Source organism: Elgaria multicarinata, chromosome 6, assembly GCF_023053635.1.
Source record: "Elgaria multicarinata webbii isolate HBS135686 ecotype San Diego chromosome 6, rElgMul1.1.pri, whole genome shotgun sequence".
Taxonomy (NCBI): Eukaryota; Metazoa; Chordata; class Lepidosauria; order Squamata; family Anguidae; genus Elgaria; species Elgaria multicarinata.
Window position 1 is genome coordinate 50,737,684 of NC_086176.1, and position 20,942 is coordinate 50,758,625.

Genomic DNA, 20,942 nt, shown 5'->3' on the forward strand with positions numbered 1-20,942 from the left:
CAATGACTTTCTAAATGATCACAATGCAGTTTTATTGAGAATCTGTAATATTTTGATAGAAGAGCACAGCTAGATATCAGAAACTCAGGAGTTAGTTAGCAATCTTAATATTTATGTATGAATGGCTGCAATTCTATACACACTTATCAGTGATTAAGTCTCATTGAACTCACTGGGGTTTCTTCTGAGTAGACATATACAGGATTGTACTGGACATGTTTCAGAAATTCTATTCACTTTTCATCTACTGGGGGGAAGTAACAGCACAGAGATGAAATTAAGGCAATATCTATCTATCTATCTATTTACATAAAGTGAAAATTACAGAGCAAACTACAGGGTAAAGAGGATAATCACGGGTCTGGAAACAAAGCCCTATGAGAAGAGATTGAAAGAACTGAGCATGTTTAGCCTTGAGAAGAGAAGACGGAGGGCATGTCTTGACCAGGGGAGGGAGAGGGGAGCATCTCGTGTTAGTCTGCTCGTGAGATCCTCCCCTTTGTCCAGCGACATCCCGGGAGGAAGGAAGGATGCTGCACCTGCCATTTTCTTTTTCTTTTTCTTTACAGAAGGATGAACACACGTGCGCTCCAACTAAAAGTGAGTTTAAAAACAAACACCCGCTCCTGCTCCCCCCACCCCCGATAGGCACAGAGCGCCTGAAGAACTCGGCGTCCTGTGCCTGGTTCCTGCCGCCTCATGTTTACTCGCAAGGAGGCAAGACAAATCTCGGACAGGCGCCGACACCTCTTGCAGTCTCGGGACGATCCCAAGACCGTGGGAAGAATCAGACTAAAAGGGCCTGCCGCTATCCTGGGGAAATGGAGGGATCATCCCTCCCTGCTCCCGGGATCCCCTGTGCATCATCTGGAAGCACAGGGTCAATCCCGGGTTGATCCCCGGGATAATGACTCATCTAGACATGCCCAGAATAGCACTCTTCAAGTACTTGAAAGGATGTCACACAGAGGAGGGCAAGGATCTTTTCTCAATCATCTCAGAGTGCAGGACACAGAATAATGGGCTCAAGTTACAGGAAGCCAGATTCCAGCAGGACATCAGGAAAAACTTCCCGACTGTTAGAGCAGCATGACAATGGAACCAATTACCTAGGGAGGTTGTGGGCTCTCCCACCCTAGAGGCATTCAAGATGGAGCTGGACAGCCATCTATCAGGGATGCTTTAAGGTGGATTCCTGCATTGAGCAGGGGGTTGGACTCAGTGGTCTTATAGGCCGCCCCTTCCAACTCTACTATATCACTTCTTCCTGTATCATGCTAGCCTAGCAGCTTCTGCAGACAATTGCACTAATGTTATAAAGCCCTGAGGAAGAACGCAACTGCGTTCGAAACGCGTAGGCACCTGGCACTTTAATAAAACTTTTACTAATAATATTAATGTAGAAGATTACTTGGTTCCACCCTTGCCTTTGGCTAATTTTTACTCCCCTACGGGGTTTTCCTTTCTTTCGCATTTATAGGATTGTAGCATGAAGCACATGCTAACAACTGCCCCCGTCAAAATCAAGAACAGAATTCCCTTAAAAGTGCTTGACTTTGGGATGAATTGTCTCCTTTGTAATTTGGGTTTAGATATCACTTCTTAAATTTGAAAATACTTGGAAGTGCCATCTTTAAAAAGGAAAGAATTGAACGTCACTGCAATCTCTTGGATGTGTGGACAAGAATAATCACAATTGTAGCACTGAGTGGGAGGAGTGGTCTGTGAGGTGGGGATGGCATGTTGCAAGGCCCCGACTTTCTCCATTGCTTGTCATCCTGTGAAGTCCTACCAGTCAGTTCAGTTGTCTGTAATTTTGTTCTGAAGAGAAGCCAGTAGAACAGGGGGTGGATTTAATAGGGTTTTGAGAGGGTGGAGCAGAAAGGAAGGAAAGAAATGGGGATTGAGTTAGTTCTTAATTAACTTCTCAATTTATCTATACCTGATATTTTGTATTTGTTAGGGAAATACAGAAGAAATGGTGATGAGATTTACAGAGCACAAGTTTACAAAGGATGAACCTTCCTTTTACTTTTTGCTACTGCATCTTGCATTCCTGGACCTGCAGAAGTGGCCTGATCCTTCCAAATATTAGATGATCATTTTGACCCCAAACTGAATATAATTGCTGAAAGTTCAATGTTTCACTCCCAAGCTCAAATACCTAGTGTATCGATCATTAGATCACAGCACTGCATGCTGTAAGCAACACCAGTGAGCTTGCTAACTTCACTGATTATGGACCAAATTGTTATGAAAACTAGCTGTTTCTGCTACTGGGAAGGAAACATGACTTGAATAAACTCACTGTTTGTCAGTGAGACTGACCTTTGACACACGCCCCCAACAAAAACCAGGATGGTCCAATATATCGCAAGGACAGCAATACACAGAATGGAGGAGCGGCTTTATTGCGCACTGAGGGGGAAAATGGACTTTCCCTGCTCCAAAATAAGATGGAAAAGGGAGGGGAAGAGGTGAGATGAGCACAGGACAGAGATGACATCATGTGAGTGCCACGCTGCAAAAACACATACTAGGCATGGTGAGACTGTGATAAATCACTGGTGTGATGGAGCTCTTAGTCACACTCCTGTATTGCCATCAGTGGGTGTTTTGCTGTCCTGGAATACAAAAAATCTTTGTTCAGGGGAAAGTATATATTGCACAGAAAGGAGTTTCAATGTTGGGATGGAATCACCAGAGAGAACTCCAGGTCTTATTGGACCTGAATAGTGCCAATCCTGCATTGGAACTGCCTAAGAACCCTTATGCCAGCCTTCCCAAACCTTGTGCTCTCTAGCATGCCCATGGTGATTGGGAATGATGGGGATTGTAACCCAAACTTCAGTAGGTCACTGAGTTTTAGAAGGCTGCCTTATTGCAGAATCCTATGCATGTTCAGACAAGAAAAAGTCTTACAATTATCAGCTATGATGACTGCGAAATGCTGAGAGTTGAAGGACTTTTTTCTGTCTAAATATGCCTACGATAGCACCTTTAGAGTTTCATGTGGCAGAGCCTTGTTTCAGAGCAGGCTTGACATTTGCCTCCTTATATCCAGAGCTTAGATTAAATTATTCTGGCTTCTGATTTGTATTTTGCTTATTTGACACTGCTTTGATTATTTTTGGATATATTTTTTTTGGACAAATTATGCTAAAACTATTCTTGGAGCCATCATGACTGAAAGCCTATAATTATAGTAAACAAATAAATAATCCCGTAGTGGAATAAAGGGATTTTTGTCCACTTTCATATTGCCTGGCCTCCGGTGCACTGAATGAAGAGCACCATGGTCAAGACTTTGTTATTCCTAAACAATATCTTAATTCTTATTCAGTTCCTGGGATTACTGACTCATACAATTTAGATCAGCTCCAAAATTGCTGGAAACCAAGTCGATAATGAGCAGCAGGCTGGTCTCAGGAGCAGCTGGGCGGGGTGGTGGTGGTGGTAGAAAATCATGGGCTCCCTACCACAATATGCCACAGGCTTCCTTGGGGACTGTACTTCTTCAAGGGCTCCAAGGCAAAGCTTATTAATGAAGTGGTGACTGTGCAGGGACTGCAGGAAAAAAGTATCTGCAAAATAGCCCTGTGGAGTAGGTATTAAAATGTCCTCAGTTCTTCTGAGGACTTTTCAAAATAAGTGACCCAAAGTAGCCCCTCAGTGCACCTACACTCAGCATGCAGCCTTTTTGTTTTCTGCAACATTTCTTTTAAAAAGTTCTCAAAGCAAATGCTGTGGAATAATTATACTCTTAAGTGAGATGACATCTCAACTAGTGCAAAATGAGACAACTAGCTTAGTAATGTTTCTGGGAGAAGATACTTCAGCACCAGAATTCTTTCATGGACAAATGCTCCTTCTGAGATACGAAAAAGCAGATCCTAAACAACTCAGGTTTTAACTGCCTGAGAGATTTTTGTACCTTCCTATGCGAGCTCTTGTGCAGAAAATGGGATTTCAATGGAATTTGTGGTGTCTTAGTTAAATTTAAAAAATTGCCATCTCCCACTTTGTCTTATTGTATGCTGGATAGCACACTGCATGATCAAGTGTTTGCCGAGATACTATTTTTATTTTATAATTTTCATTTTTAATGCCTGCCCCCGCCCCTCTCTCTCTTTTACTTCTTCCCCTTTGTCAAACGTGGAGTAGATAAAAAAGCTTTGTGGTCATGTTTCCTAAAATGTAAAGGATATGCTCCAGCAGATTAGTTACTAAGGGTGCAATCTTATGTTTGTTTAGTCAGAAAACAAGTCCTACAATTCCTGTAATGCTGGGATTTTGGTGTAATCCTATAATTTCTGGGTAAGCATGAATAGGATTGCATCCTAAATTGACTTTGTCTGCCTCTCCAAACTATAGTCAGTGATCCTCTCTCTTTGTTGTAAGATTAGAGGGTTGGACTAGCAGTGTTGTAGCTTGCACTTGGAACTTTTTTTTTTTCTGACTTTTGTAGATGTGTTTGCGTGTCTGCGAGGGGGGTGAAAATTGGAAGAGAAAATTAATATATTGGGAGGCAGAAGCAAGTTGCACAATTTTTGGAGGCAGACGGCTTATTGGTAAAAGCAGTGTCTTTAAAAATAATAATAATCCTGTTTCCACAGAAATGCGCCATCCTCTTAAAGTGATATGAAGCAGCTACAGTCAGTGGCCACCTGGGCTGCCATGTTCACTCCACAAAGCCTCAGTTGTGCCCAGCTGGCACAACCATAGTTTTACTACACATCGTGTATGTGTGTGTGTGTGTGCGTGTGTGTGTATGCATGCGAGGCGGGGGGCAGGAAAGCGGGATATCAAATAAAGTGAAACAAATCCCAGGTCCAGAGACCCGATTGCATAATGCTCCCCACTTATGAAAGATCCAGCGAAGCAGCCCCTTTTCCCGAAGAACAGAGAACACGGTGAACTTTAGCCCTGTATTTGATCCGTTTCCTCGGGGCAAGAAGAGAGGCTGGGCTTGGCAAAGTAGGGGAGGGTAAAGGCAAAGCACAGGGCGGGCGGGAAGGAGGAAGGCCCGAGAGGCGCCTGCTTCTCCGCCAGGAAGAGCGCGCGGTCGCTGGCCGAGCTCCTGGGCATGGCGCTGCTGCTGCTGGTGGTCATGGGAGTGAGCGGCTCAGGGAAGTAGGTACCTCCTCCCTTGGGGCTGGTGGGAAGGGGGCGGACGGGCTTTGACGAAGCTCTTCCAGGCGGGCGAAACGCAGAGCCGCTCTGCTCGAGGCAGGCAGGGGCTGCAATGCTTGAGCTGCTCTGAAGAAGGGCGCGTATTCTCCCAAAAGAGAGGAGGGGAGAGTCCTTTGCAGGGGCTGGGGCCGCCGCTTTGTCTTCATCCGGGTCCGCCAATGGTGATCCCTCCCTTTCTGCTTCGTGCTGGCAGGCGGAATTACTAGAGGCGGGGTGCTACGCCCCTTGCAAGTGAAGGGGCAGGCCTGGAGCCAGGCTGAAAGTTCTGGGGGAGGGCGCCCCAAGAATGGCGAGCGCGGGGGGGGGGGGGGACACACAGTTCATCTCGTTTGCAGACCTTGTAAAGACAGAACTGCAAACTGTTTTTTTTTCATTATAAAAAAAAGAAAGGGTGGCAGAGAAAAAGTAGAGGGGCAGCCCACCCATCCCAGGTCCGTTGAGGGGCTCTAAAAGGCCACTCTGAACATGAGCTTAATGGTATATATGAGACTGGGTGGGGAAACTGGAAACAAAATGACCCTATGAACTCGTCTGTGCACTGTCTTGTGTCAAGAAGATCACACAGGTGTCTTGTATTGCAGGGTTAGTTTTCATTGGGGATCTGAAATTGACAGTGCACGCCGGTGTGAGTATGGGTTCAAACCCCCGTCCTGTTCCTAAATGGACCACAGTACACTTGTGTAAGGAAATGATGTAATTTATGTAGGAATGGCACTCACGGTGACTAACAACAACTTAATTAAAACAATCATAATTAAAATCTAGTATAAAAACAAATAAATATAGAATGCAATAGTAAAGAAACAAGTCTATGACTAGCTTGCAAGCTGACCAAGGTCCTCCTTTTCCTTTCTTCTTTGCTCTGGGATAATAGAAATGGAGCCCTTGAAACATTAAACAAGACATGTGAAAAGAAGAAACAAGCTACTGGAGGTTAAAAACCAACTTTGAATAGATGTTTCAAGGGGGATCAGGTCTAGCTAAAAAGAATTGCAATGCTTATTTGGTTCAAGAAGTGTGAGGAGGGCCTTCATACCTGTTCAGTTGCTGAGGATGTGGAAGATTTTCCATCCAAGCCCACCCCAGCCGTGTTGCCAGATTGTTACTTTGGAATCTTGGTACCAGAGCCTTAAAAATATTATTATTACTACTGTTGTTGTAGTAGTACTACTGAAAATGTACATGTTGTTTCCCAATGCAAAAAGCAGTTGTGAAGCGACTTGGTCACACAAATACAGCAATACAGAAGACCAAAAAAAAAAAAAAAAAATCCAAGGTCAATAATCAGTTAAATAATACAAATTCCTGGGTTTTGCTTAAAACTGTCTTAAAGGGTTTTTTGTTTTTTTTTTTGAAAAAAAAATCAGGGATAAAAAAAACCCATTGCTTTAAATGCGTGTCCAGCAACTACATTTTTTTTTCATTTTTACTCTAGCGTAGGCTCAGGCTCTGATCCAGAATGGGACCCTAGTACTGGGGGTGGGGCGGGGCGGGGTGAGAGCACTTTTAAGATCTGGATTGAGTCCCCTGCATCTATTCTAGAGTAAAAAATAAAATAAGACATAGCTGCTAGATACATATTTTAAGTCATGTCTGTTTTGACCCTCAACTCCCTTCTGCATTGACCTGGTTTGCATGATCAATGTGGGTTAAACAAGCCAGGCACCATTTGCCTAAAGCTAGGTACTATCTGCACTAGAAAAGAGGAATATCCAGCACATGCTTCCACTTGTGTTTTTACTTTATTTGTATGTTTCTTTTGTTTTTAAAATTATTATCCTGCCTTAAAAACACACATACACAATCAAGGTGACAGAGAAATACAATTACCCCAAACAATAAATTTAAAATGATTTAAAGCCATATTCCAAAAAGCCTTTTGGTAAATAATACTCTTGACTGTTCACCAAAAGGTGAGCAGCAACGGGGATTGGCAAACTGTTTTCAGCAGGGTGTTCCACTTTCTTGGTGCCATCTCAAAAAAGGCTCTGTCCCTTTTGCTCTCTGACCTTGCCTCAGATGAAGGGGGTGGGACACACAGGGCAGGACTTCTGCAGATGACCAAAAGGGTGGGGCTGATTCATATAGGCATAGGTGATTCTGGAGATTGCTAGGCTGCTGTGCAGCTTCCCCCAAAATAATTGGCACTAAAATTTGCGCAACACTGAATTCTCAGTGCCAAAAGTCTCATAGCTATGCAGGAGGGCCCCAGATTCTCATACATATAGGATTATTACTGCGAAACTGCACCCTAGCCCAACCTTTGTGTATGTCTTCAGTACTCAGACTTTGTCAGTAAAAATGGTTGCAAGCATTTATTTATTTTGCTCAGAACACTTGCCATAAAGATGTAATTGCCCATATGTGGCACATCCATGTTGTGGCAAGGGCATCTTACAGTGCAGCAGTGCTGATGGCTACTCTGTGCCACAGACGAAACTGAAATTAGGTCTCCAGTACTAGCCCAAGGGAGCCCATAGATTCAAATTTCAGTCATGCTTGGGGAATTCAAAAGCTTTTTCTCCCCCCTGGGGTGGAGGTAGCAGACAAGTTCTAATACAAATGAAGGACAGTATTATTTAGTCAAATGAAATCATATAGCCTTTGTTCATTGTTTTAGAAATATAACCTGCATTGAGATATTGGAATTTAATTAATTGATAAGGTTAATAGACGTGTTGAAGCTGGATGTTCTTCCAGTTTTGCTAGCACAACATGACAAAACACATTCTTTGTTTTAGCCTGTGGCAATGCCATACGCTAAAACAACAGAATAAATGTTTAGAATGAATGTTTAGATTGAGGCTGACAAGTGTTTTGATTGCAGAGGAGTCTTCTTCTTTGCTACACTGGGGAGCAGATACTACCAATGAATGCATACACTTGCATGTACAGCTCAAGTGGTCCCCCCCCCGAATTGTGAGGGATCTTCTGCTGTGAAAACTTAATTCCATACTGCATGAAGAAACCTTTGTGGGTGTGTTCAACACCCACACATGCATGTCAAAACTAATCTGATACCCTATTACCAAATATTACTTTGGAAGAGACAATTCACCTTTTTCAAAGGCCTTCTTTCCATAATTGTACTGTTCAAATTGCACATTAAGAGTTTTTATTGTGTAGGAGCAACTATTTGTCAATCAGTGTTATATAGCATTATTCACTAAGGTTGCAATCCTGGACTCATTTATCTGGGAGTAAGTCCCATTGAATTCAATGGGGCTTACTTCTGAGTTGACATATATAGGATTGCACTATGAATAAGAATAAATGTTTGCTTTGAGGTCTCTTCAAAGCAGGGTTGACTAGGTAGTTCTCAAAGAATGATAGGAAGAGCAGGGCTCCATGGGAAGGAAGGTAAGCTTGTAAGGAACAGAGACTTGCTTTACCCACCTCTATTGCTGAAAGTTAATACAAGGGTTCAACTCTTGATACAAGGGTTAGACTTTGGACTTAATTGTCTTAGTCTTACCAAGTACTTTCTTGGTCCCGTTGAACCATAGAATCATAGAATAGCAGAGTTGGAAGGGGCCTACAAGGCCATCGAGTCCAACCCCCTGCTCAATGCAGGAATCCACCCCGCATTGAGCCATATAGTGGAATGGGTTGGAGGAAAGGCACACTTTCCCCTAGGCAGCGAGTCTTAGGGCCTTGCTAGACCTACCAGATAATCCAGTCGGGAGTCGGAGCGAGGCTGCGCTGCAGCTAGCGTGCGCCGTCACCCCTAGCTAGACGTAAACACGCAATGGGGCAAGGGAAAGCCCCGTCGCGTGCTCGAGTTTTTTCTTCTTAAAGGGCCATGTGCGCAGGAGCACACCAATGAAAAGGTAAGTGGGGTTTTTTTAAAAAAATAAAGGCTCCCCCGCTCCCCCTGCCCCTGATTCCCCCCACAATGTCTGATGCCCCCCCGCCCGCTCACTCGCCTGTCCTCCCCCGTCCGCCATGCCCTGTCCCCGTTCTTCCCCTTATCCGCCATGCCCTGTCCCCGTTCTTCCCCTTATCCGCCATGCCCTGTCCCCGTTCTTCCCCCATCCGCCATGCCCTTTCCCCGTTCTTCCCCCATCCGCCATGCCCTTTCCCCATTCTTCCCCCATCCGCCATGCCCTGTCCACGTTCTTCCCCCCATCCGCCATGCCCTATCCCTGCTCGCCATGCCCGTCTCCCGTTCCCGCTCGCCATGCCCGTCCCCCGTCTGTCCCCGTTATTCTCCCCCCCCATCTCTCCTGCTGGGTCCGTTCTTTCCCCCGGCCCCCATCTCCCCCCCCATGATTCCCCCCCCCGCCCGATGGGCACAGTGCTCCTATGGAATGCTGTGCCCAGTCCGTGGCTTCTCCCAGCTACTCACGAGTAGCGAGCAGCCGGGAAAAGCCACGGAACCTGCTAGACCTTCCGCAGCCCTGGCCTCAGGCCAGGGCTGCAGAAAAGCTGGGCCATAAGCGGATCCACTTATCCCGGTTCAAGCGAGGACTTAGCCCGGCCTGACCCCGGGATCCCCTGTGCGTCATCTGGATGCACAGGAGGGAGACCGGGCCTCACACCGGGCTAACTCCTCGTCTAGCAACGGCCTTAGTCTACTTTAAGTGTTAACGTTGATCATCAGAAAATATTGCCATTCACAGATATATAAACAAGGAACTATAGGATTTTACTACTCAAGGCTAGGACTACAGTATATGTTTATACCACGTTCAACATACAAAGGAATTCTTTCTGAACAAACAAATGGTGTCTGTCAGTATTAAGTTTTCCTATCAGAAGACACTGTGGTGTCTTAAAGAAAGTTAAATCTTGTTTTCTCCACTGCAACAGCAAAATGTGAGACTAGATATATGTTATACATTCATCGATAGAAGCACCATCACTTTGCCTGTATTGTTCAATTTACATGACTATTCAGAATTGGGGACCAAAATCTAACTCTTGATTGCCTACACAGTTCACTGTAAAGGGGGGTCAGAGGCAACATCTTCTAGGACAAATTGTTCATCATACATTAAACCACTGGTGACTAACAGCACAATCCTTCCTGTGCATATCTACTCAAAAGTAAGTCCCAGGGAATTCAGTGGGACTTGCTCCCAGGGAAGTGTAGAATAATGTTATTGTAATTTTTATTATTATTATTGCAGCCTCACTTATGTAGATACACATATTGTTGATCATCAGTGCTCAGCAAAGACTTCCAATCTGAGAATAGAGTATTCATAACCATTTTTGCTTTATTGCATTTGTATCCCATCACCATATATGGTCTCCTCCCTGCTTTTATCCTCACAACAAGCCTGTGAGGTGAGTTAGTCTAAGAGTGACCTGCCCCAGGCCAATTTGCTGCAGAAGTGCCCTTACTGGATGCTGTTGTGGCTTGACAGTAAGAAGAGAACTGGGCAGGTAGGTGGTCACTCCTGCTTTTAATACATGGATACCTCCCTTTTCTGGAAGGAGAGGGCACCAGTCCCTAGCTAAAGCACTAGCAATGCCTGAAGTTAGGTATAGATCCCATAGGTGTAGATGTCGAGACCACGAAGAGCAATCCTATGAGGTAGGTTGGGAGGGAGGGAATGATGTGAACCTGGGTTTCCCATCCTTGTTCAGCACTTTAGCTACTGCTTGATTTTGGCTCTGAACTGTGCACCAGCCTGAAAACTTGCTAGCTTGCATATTTTCCTGGAAAGAAGTCCCACTCATTTCAGTGGGGTTTATTCCCAGGTAAGTGTGTGTAGGGTTGCCACCCAAGTTTCTCAAGTGCTACAGTGCTTCCCCCTAAGGGCTGACCTTGAATTTGTAAAGTGTGTGCACTCACCCAGCTCAGTATTGAGTCCATGACAATGTGAATTATTTTTTTCATGCTGCAGCAATAGGAAAGTTTAAATCAATTTATTATGATTAAATGTTGCTGGGAGCCTCATCCAAAGTGATGCAAACCAGAAAGTCAAGTCTGCTGAAGAGCTTGGGATGGAACTTTGAAGTTTACTGGAGGCACTGTAATTTATAGCAATTTTTCAAAATGTGACAGTTTTTATATAGTGTTTTGAGTCTTAAAAGTGCTTCACAAAAATTATGCCTATAATCCTTACAAGTACCCTGTTAGATAGGTCAGTATTATTCTTTTCATATTGCAGATAGAGGCTTGGGCTGCAAATATATGGCATGTTTAATTAAGGCCACCTGGGGAATTTGTGGCCTTAGGTCAAGATCTGAATTATAGATTTTGTCGTTCACAGCACATCCATGATGCTACACTAGCTCACTAATATTGACCCTGTTCAGATGACACTCTAAGCCACAGTGATTAAACATTTTGAGCTAAGCATTATGGCTTAGCATGTTGTGTCAACCATTCCTAACCATGGTGGCTACATAACCATGGTTTAAACATGCTCACTAACCATTCGCTGCAAAAGGGTTAGCAGCCTAACCATGGCTTAGCGTGTCATCTGAATGGGCCCATTGTGACTTGAAAATAGGGGTGGGTGACTTTTGGCCTTCCAAATATTTTGGTTTACAAGTTCCATCAGTCCTAGCCACCATAGCCAGTGCTGATGTATGGTGGGAGTTGTAGGCAAAACATCTGGAGGGCCACAAGTTGTCCATCACTGCTTTAAAATAATAGTGACAATAAGAGTTGCTTTAAATATTTGGGGGCGGCATAGGGGAAGCCTTTAACTTTTCAAGCATTGCTAAAAGGGACAGCAAGATTCCCAAGCCTGTGACCTGAACATACCATGCCTAGCTCCAAAACTCCAGCTTTACGATGAACTATATTTCTGCTGCATTTTCTGCCACCCAGTCTCCCATTCATGGCCTTACAATCTTAGTCTTTGCCAGCTCAGACTTCCCCTGCTCATGCTTTTCACTACTGTTGTGGTTTCTGGGGTTCTAGCTCCGACCCACTAATATTACGTGTCTAGGGCTCCTCCCTCCTTCTCTCTCAAGAAATGAGAGAGATGGACAGTGCATTCCCGGGAGGCCAGACAACAAACTTCTTCAAATTTGACCAGCATTATACATTTTCATGTTATACTCATTGCTGTTTCAACCAAACTATGGGCATGACGATTTCTTTGCATTTGTTTAAGCCCACAGACATTAATGGTGCTAACTGAGTTGAATGTTCTATGAAACAGCCACGTTCAGTATATAGTTTATATGATATAGTCATCATATAAACTATATCAGATTTATTTCTAATTGACCAACTGTCATCTCCCACTTTGGATTTTCCACCTAGACAAAGTTTAATTTATAAGTTTTCTGGACAAAGGAAAATGTGCTAGGTAGGAAAAGGAGGAATTGTCATGTGTAGACATACATATGAGGCCACTACCTCGCTGAAGTTAAGCAGGTGAGAGTCTGCTCAGTGTCTGGATGGGAGACTGTTTGGCTAAAACGTATAAGGCAGCTTTAAGCAAATGTTGGAAATGTGAGGAAGAAGGAACCTTCTATCACCTTTGGTGGACCTGCAAAAAAGCTAAGGTATTCTGGATGCAAATACACTTTTTAATTCAGTAAATATTAAAGACTAATATTCAAATGAAACCAGAAGCCTTTCTATTGGGGCTAATGGACAATCAACTGAAAGAGAAGGGGGGAAACTTTGTTTTTGTATATGACAACAGCAGCGAGATTATTATATGCACAGAAGTGGAAAAATGAAACAATGCCAACAATGTAAGAATACATTTGGAGATATTAGAGCTGGCAGAAATGGCAAAACTAATAGCGATAATGAGAGATAAATCAACAGCCACATTTATATCGGAATGGAAACCACTGATAGAATTTTTGCAAGAGACAGAGAAAAATGATGTATTTCTCTATGGATTCAATGTATGAGATTTAGTTAACTTAGGAGAAAGAAAAGAATTTGATTATTACCGTATTTCATCGATTGTAAGATGCTCACTAATTTCAGCACCACCAACAGAAAAAAAAGCTTTGATTCTAAGAATAATAATTGCACCCACAATTCTAAGACACACCCCGTTTTTAGAGATGTTTATATGGGGAAAAAGTGCATCTTAGAATCGAAGAAATATGGTATGTTAAATGTATTAAACAAGGAGGGAATATAATTCACATTTTTGATGTGTAGAGAGACGAAAACATACCTTAACCTTGATGTGTGTTTTCTTTTTCTTTCTTTCTTTTCTCTTTTTCTATGTCTATATGTAATGCTTTTAGGCTATGTATCTTTATGAAACAATAAAAAAAAGAACCCCCATGATCATTCCCATGAGTTCCACGATGGATGGTAGGATATAAGTGAAATAAATAAAGGATGTATTAACAATATTTCAAATCTCCGTTCAAATACCTCTGGGGCCACATCACAAAAAACATCTATTAAAATGCTTTGCATTTTAAATACCCTCCCATTAACTATAAACGGGAAAATAATATTGATAAATGCTACCAATTCCCTGAGTGGAAAAATGTCTAGGAGCAGTGCTACAGGATTTTGTTTCCTTCAGTTAAGAGAGCACTGGGGTCTTTACCTGTCTTTATAATATCTGTTACAAATAGCTGCCCTGTTATCAGAAAGCTCCTATTCAGCTCTTAATTTCAGAATTTGAGATGTTTTCAGAGCTTTAACAGCAAGTTCTGCTATTTGTTCAGATCATGGCCTGCATGTGGATAACTATACGCCTGTTAATGTTACCATGTTAAGGTTCCTTGTGAACCGCCCAGAGAGCGGCTATTGGGCGGTATAGAAATGTAATAAATAAATAAATAAAATAAATATTTACCAGCCGATTGTCTCTGCATAAGAGCACAGTGAGGCATAAACATGGTAACAGGACTGTTTGTTTGTTTGTTTGATTTATTCAGTATAATTACTTTATTCCAGAACTTGCTTCTCTCCCCAGAATGCTTTACTTCTCAATTTCTTTTCCAAAAGTAGATTTGTTTTGTTTTGCAGATCCACTGTGGGCTCACAGCTGGCAGATAAGGTACAACTGACACATTCATTGTATTTGTATTCATTGACTCTTTTGTGATTTCTTGCAGCTTGTTATTGTTATTTATTTTTGAATAGTGCACAGTGGGCTAGCATGTCATCTGACTAGGCTCTAAGGGTGTCTTGCATTGGTTGCAACATATTCTGAGTCGGAGCAAATTATGGGACAATCCAAAGGGCAAAGCAACAAAGCAGGAAATGGTCATGCACAAAATTTCTAGTCTAGTATGGGATCAGACAAAGGCAGAAATGGTCCAGATGCAAGCAAATGGCAAAGCACAGTTAAGCAGTGAATTACCACACACAGTCCAGAAGCAGAGTCAAATGGGAGTCCAAGCGTCACTAGCATGGAAGGCCAACCACAAGGCAAGGTGCAAGGCATAGGAGCTGGTGAACAATGTTGTTCCAACACCAGCTAGGGTTACAGTGAAGGCCTTTAACTCCAAAGCCTGCTGAGCCCCACTCAGAACTCAGCTACAGTAATCAGAACTGTTCAGAGCCCTATTCCTAAGGAGTTGCTTTCTCCTGAGGAGGCCTTCTCTGCAAGAAGCATTCCTTCTCTAAGGGGTCCTACTGGCCTGTCATTTGAGGCAACAACACTCCTAAGGGACAGGGGATTGTTCAGCATCTGCCTTAGAAGCAAAATCCGCATCTGTAACCATCACCTTTCAAGGGCCCAGGCTCCTGCTGGTCTGGTGGCAGTACCTGATCTGGGGTACTCTGAATCTCTGGCAGTTCTACCTCCAACTCTGAGGTGGACTCCTCCAGTGGGGCCATGACAAAGTGGCTTAGAAGAAAATGTAAACACATTTATACATTATGATACTCATTAAAATGCATAATTGCAAAATAAATAAATATATAAAAAGTTAGTAAAAACTTTAAAACCAATACAACAACATAATTACAAACAAACTGGGCATACACTCATTCAAGGAAGGCCTGGATAAAGCGTTGGGTCTTTCATTGGTGCTTAAAGCATGCCACAGTTGGTGCCTCTCAAATACCATGGGAGAGGCCATTCCATAAGGCCAGCCCAGGGAAGGCCTGCTTCCGGTTAGCTGTGAGATGGCAATCTGCAGGTCTTGGTACAACCAGCAGGGTGTCCTCCAATGTCAATGACAGCACAGATCTGTATTAGGGAAGGTGATATGCCAGGTAATTTTGCCCCAAGTTCTTCATGGCTTTATGTGCCAACAGCAAGACTTTGTAGTTGGCTTGCTAGCTTATAGGTAGCCAGTGTTAAGGGCATGTAGCATAAAAGCTACATAGCAAATCCCAGTGGAATCATGGGATCCAGAGGTTGAACACTAAAATCAGTGATGTGACTGTTCTACCAACATTTGCATGGGGCTTGTTGGGATGTCAATGCCAGACCGTTCATCAGTGTTCCTGCTTTCAGAAGTACATTTGACCTTGCAACCATTAACATAATCACTATTATGTTAGAGCATCAGCCAAAACCAACTTTCCATTATATGTGATTTTTCCCTCAACCTACAGGTGATGTAGTTTGTCTCAACCCTGAGTCAAGAAAGGGTAAATAATGCTATAATAAAATAGTTTTGATGGGGGGGAAGTGTAGACACCATCCATTGGATGCTATTTCCTCACCACTACCACCATCACCTAATTGTAGCACTGAAATGCATAGAAAATATATCAATCATGACTCATTTTGTGATGTAAAGATCCTGTAATCATTCGTAATTGCTAAGAGTTGCTGCTGCTAAACTATTTTTTATTTTAAGCTAAAACAGTTCATTTTGTTTCTTCGTTAGCTCGGATGGAAATTCTATGATGGTGATGACTATCATCCAGATGAGAACAAAAAGAAAATGGCAGAAGGAATACCCCTGAATGACCAGGTATTGTTCATACTCCAGAGGCCGGAGAACTCTTTGAAATACTAAACAAAATTACTGATTACAGCGTAGTTGCCGCGTGGTCCAAAAGACATGGGAAGTCGGCATGTGCTTCCAATACCCCTACATAGCTTTCTCCCACCATGTCCTACAAGTAATCGTGTTTTGATGGATTGTTGTAGCATGAATGGACTCTATATTTTGTGGCTATTAAATTAATTCACTGTATTAACTATATCACTAGCTGCATTTAAATAGGTGAGCCATCCCTTTTTTTCAAGCAAAGTTAAGCACTTTAAACTCCTTCCGTTCTGAAAATTAGGCATACATGGTGGTTTGCTTCTTTAGAGTTCTGACTGTAACCTGGAGTGGATTCACCGCCCCATTGACATTGGACTCCACCAGATTCTACTTCTTTTGGGGGTTTAATTCCTTTTGAAGCTTGTAGAGTTACATACAGTTAGACATAGGCAAATTTCACTTTTAGAAAAAAACCAGTTTTGTTGTTCTTCCTTCTCTTCAATTTTGTGTCAGTCATGCCAATGCAGTTTTTGGTCCACATGCTTCAGCTGTCAGGAACTGCTTCACAACATCTCCATTGGCCTGAGTTTAGGAAACCCCTTTAAAAGAAAACTAAACATAGTCATATCAATCTCTGTATTTGCATATGGCTGTCCAAAACCAGGCTCCACATGCACACTTGCAAAGTCATGCTTATATCACACAGGACCTTACAACCATCTGTCACATATGGAAATGGCTTCATCATGAATAAAACAATTTTACTACATCCAGCATACAAAATGTGCTCTGTACTATACACTTTTTACATGATTGAGCTGATGTTTTACTAAGGACGTTTGGGCAATAAACAAACAAATCATTCCCCCCCACCACAAAGGTCAGGGTTTATGAGCTTCTTTCACAGGGGTCTGTTATTTGGTTTTTGCCAGTAGATACAAACTTTGTCAACACTGCAACAGGAGGCTTGTTTCAGTGTAGGCCGCATAGGATGATTTCCTGCTTAAACTGGTGATAGGAAACTGTGAAAGTCTGATTGAGAGGAAGACAGGAGGGTGATTTGCAGTGAATGAACAGTCTCCCACCCTCCTTCCCAATCTGGCAGTTTCCCAAGCCATCATTTATAAAACTTGTCTAGCACAAACTAGATGGAAAGGTGAGGCTTTAATGATAAGCAATTACAAACAAATCTGCAGGCAATGTAAAGCTTAAATTGGATTACATTGAGAAGCTGTTCGATCGTTTCGATTGTATTTGCTGTAGTCATTTGAGCCAAGTGAACTAACAGGCAGAAGGTTTTCCCTAAGAGGTATCAAAGCAAATATGGCTAGGATGAAGATGAGTTGTGATGGCTATCAGCATAAAGATGCTGTGATGTACTTGTGGCAGAAAACTTCAGGAGGTTTGACAAGCGTTTGCAAACGTTATGCATTATTCCAGATGAAACGGCAGTTTTCCTAAGTCAGTCTGTTTTCTTTTATAGGACAGGATCCCATGGCTTTGCCATCTGCATGATATATTAATGAGGTAAGAGAATGAATGGCTCACATCATTAACTTGAAACCAGTATTTTATGGATTCTACGACAGCACACACAAGTACCAAGAAAATCTGTCGAGTATGAAGTTTATTGTCCTTCAAATCTTTTGTTTAAAAAAATGAAGAGGGTATAGGCAGTTACCTGGTTCTCTTGTAAGAACAGCCCATCAGTTCAACAACCCATGGGTTGTCATGCACAAGTGGGAGAGAGTGAGCAGCTGCTTCTCACACACCACTTCCACTTTAACCCCATAATTCAGAGTTAGCTCTTTCATAGGTTGTGGGGCATGATGTCCAAACATGGACTGCTGGGTTGTTTAGGGGCTAAACAATCCAGTGGTTAACCTATGGTTTGTGGAATAAAAGCGGAAGATGTGGACGTGCTGCAAGGAAGCACACCTGTTCTCTCCTGCTCATCTCCAACAGCCCATGGTTAGTTAACCCATAGTCTGTTAATAGAATCATAGAATAGTAGAGTTGGAAGGGGCCTACAGGGCCATCAAGTCCAACCCCCTGCTCCTTGCAGGAATCTACCTTAAACATAATAAATCATGGTGTGGATTCGGATCAGCGTTGACTATTAGTCCACACTGAGTTGACTCACTCATCCCCCGCCCTCTCTCTCTCCTCAATCTTCCCGCTAGTATCCCACCAGCCATTGCTGCTGAAAATCTATCCTGCCAGCTGGACTAGAGTGGCAGCCACCACTTTGACCGCTCTTGCCTTGAAACTCTGTGGCTGAGAAAATAACCAAAAGTGCTCTCCACACAACACAATAACCAACGGTGGTTTAAATAGCCAACTCTGCATGGCGTTGGTCATTTCGGACAAATAACCGTTGGGTAAAAAACACCCACCACACAACATGATAACCCACAGTGGGTTAAATAACCAAACATCGACTATTTAAACCACTGCTGGTTATCATGTTGTCTGAACTCAGTCATTGTGTTTGAAGGTGCTACAAACCAAGAAGGCTGTACCTTGAGTTTCCTAAACCTATAAACCCAGTTCTAAGTAATTTAAATTAATATGCACATGGTATTGTGGTAAGGTCTATGGATATTGACAAATTATTTTTTGCAGGGACCATGCATCTGGACAAAATGCAATTTTAGCCTGCTCAGCTCTGAAAAAAATGTATAGATGCATTTTGGAGAACGGAGAGACTGGTTGTCACAGTGTGAGCGGTCAGCTAGAAGAACAGAAGGAGCCGGCCCCACAAAAGATCCTTTTTGTCCACTTAGCTGGATCAATGGACCTAATTGCTAGTCGTTTAGGAAAAAGGAGGGGACATTTTATGCCACCAGCTCTACTACAGTCTCAGTTTGATACCCTTGAACCTCCATCAGCACCAGAAAACTTTATTACTATCAATTTGGAAATGCCTTTATCTGAAATAGTATCTGGAATTGAAGAATATGTTAGAAGCTTATACTGATATTACTTCAGATTGGTTCCTGAATTATATGATCATCTGAAACAAGATTTGTTGCATCTTCTGATTAAGCCATATAGTTGTATATATTATCTTTACCGTACTTGTATGAGTAGTACAAAGTAAGATTGTTTAGCTTGTACTTTACACAAGCTCAATTTAAGCAAGGGTTTTTAAGCACTAAATATTGCCTAAAGTTCTATCAACTCTGAAAACTGCAGCTGAAGATGGATGTGTAAGTTAGCAAGCAGTTTACAGAGCAGCCCCATACTGGAGTTATAATTGTTGGATGGGAACAGGATTGTTCCAGTTTCCTTCGCACTGGCAGAGCACAACAACAGGCTGTCAGAAAAAATGCCAGAATAACACCATGTAAGAAACTACCTGTAACCCTTACGCTGTAGGATGCTGCCTGCTCTAGAGGTCAGGGATTAGGGCAGAACTGGAGATATGACAGGGAAGCAGCAGGCCCTTCAACAACAGCGCAGTGTAACACTTGCAAAGGAGTGGCACAATTCAAAACATTTGCACTCAGTTTAAGTGACAGCAAACTTATGTTTACCACCTCCAATTGTTAAGCTTTTGCCTGACGTAAGATAATGATTGGGTTTGCATGACAATCACAGCCTACCGTGGTTTATTTAAGCCACAGTGGATTGTGACACCTACCAGCCACCCTTTTGAATATTCAAGCTGCGGTGGTTAGTTGCTGTGGCTTATCATGTCGAGTGAACCTGGTTAGGATGGCTTATGAGGGTTAAACAACCCTTGCATAATATGAAAAGATTGTCACATGAACCAGCCCATCGACTCCATTCGGGAGATTGTGATTTAATTAACGTAGCATGAGATCAGGAGGAGACTGGAAATACCAGTTATGCATTTAAAAAACACTGATACTTAAGCAGGCTGTGTGAATGTAGTTAAGATGCATTGTACTGACTGAGCCAAGTCACAGTATAGCAGTTTCATTATATACACAGATTCATTCATCCTGAATTAGAAAACTTTAATCCATATCACTTGTACTACGGAAGAGAACTTTTGGCATTTTTTTTCTTTAGTGAACCAATAGTCTGAGTTATAAAATTTAACTGCAGACCCTCTTCTATAGGTTTTGTATGGAAAAACTTCTTGATGCATCAAGTTATGGAACAAATGTTGCAGACAACTGCATATAGTAACTTTGTAAGTGCATGCACAACCAGTTACTAACCCAGTCATATATGTTATCTCAATACTTTATCAATGGAAACTCTTAACACTTCATACAGATAATTTCACTGCAATAACATTAGAAGAGAGGACGGGGGATTTAAAGATGGTATAATGTTTGCTTTACTTCACTCTGCCTCATGAGAACAGAGCTAGGACATTTTTATGGAGATGTTGAAACGCTTCCAAGAAACGATACCTAAGACATGCTCAGTCTACTGTAGAGGCTCACTGAAGTTCAAATAAAGAGTGCCCTCTTGTGGTGCGATTACTAGGAAAGCCTATAATGTAACAAATTTTCTATTACATGTACCTCAACACAGGGATTAGTCTAAAAAACAGTAATTTATTCTAAACATGGCTTATGACTCAAGTATAGCAAGCAAGGTCATGATGTGAGTTTAAAGTGCTCCACACATTTGTCAGTAATTGAATGTAAATCTTCAAATCCACAACCTGTTTTTGAACTCATGGGAATCTGAACAGTTCAGAGTTTCTAGAAGACACCTTCTAAAAAGAAGTGCTGGATCAGATGATCTGATCATCTTGCCTCATAACAACGGGTGGTATCCAATCAGGTACTAGTGCTAACATAAATAACATTGGCTTGCGTAAGGGACTTCTAGTGCAACACCAACAGTATTAACTCGTATGACACCGAACACTATTGGCATTGTGCCAGAGGTCTCTTATGTTAGCTAGCCCAACA

The 20,942-nt window shown here is 42.4% G+C and overlaps 1 protein-coding gene across 3 annotated transcripts; it reads left to right on the forward strand.

The window, feature by feature from the left end:
• Positions 1 to 5,052: 5,052 nt before the first annotated feature.
• Positions 5,053 to 20,325, forward strand: IDNK (IDNK gluconokinase). 3 transcript variants are annotated; one of them, XM_063128571.1, is made up of 6 exons: positions 5,083 to 5,133; positions 5,775 to 5,818; positions 14,117 to 14,147; positions 15,937 to 16,023; positions 17,525 to 17,568; positions 18,667 to 20,325. In XM_063128571.1, exons 4-6 carry the CDS (start codon positions 15,994 to 15,996, stop codon positions 19,019 to 19,021), a joined length of 429 nt encoding a protein of 142 aa, XP_062984641.1. In that variant the 5' UTR covers positions 5,083 to 5,133; positions 5,775 to 5,818; positions 14,117 to 14,147; positions 15,937 to 15,993; the 3' UTR covers positions 19,022 to 20,325. The 3 variants fall into 3 exon arrangements, with proteins under 3 accessions (XP_062984639.1, XP_062984641.1, XP_062984640.1); XM_063128569.1 differs by lacking the exon at positions 5,775 to 5,818 and having other exon boundaries at positions 5,053 to 5,133; XM_063128570.1 differs by lacking the exons at positions 5,083 to 5,133; positions 5,775 to 5,818 and adding an exon at positions 5,821 to 5,873.
• Positions 20,326 to 20,942: the final 617 nt, after the last annotated feature.

Excerpts from the sequence above, each read along its gene's own strand:
- IDNK (XM_063128569.1), top strand. The coding sequence starts at position 5,087 with ATGGCGCTGCTGCTGCTGGTGGTCATGGGAGTGAGCGGCTCAGGGAA. Across the intron at positions 14,148-15,936 it reads GCTCACAGCTGGCAGATAAG|CTCGGATGGAAATTCTATGA; the intron begins GTACAACTGACA and ends TTTCTTCGTTAG. Across the intron at positions 17,569-18,666 it reads CTGCATGATATATTAATGAG|GGACCATGCATCTGGACAAA; the intron begins GTAAGAGAATGA and ends TATTTTTTGCAG.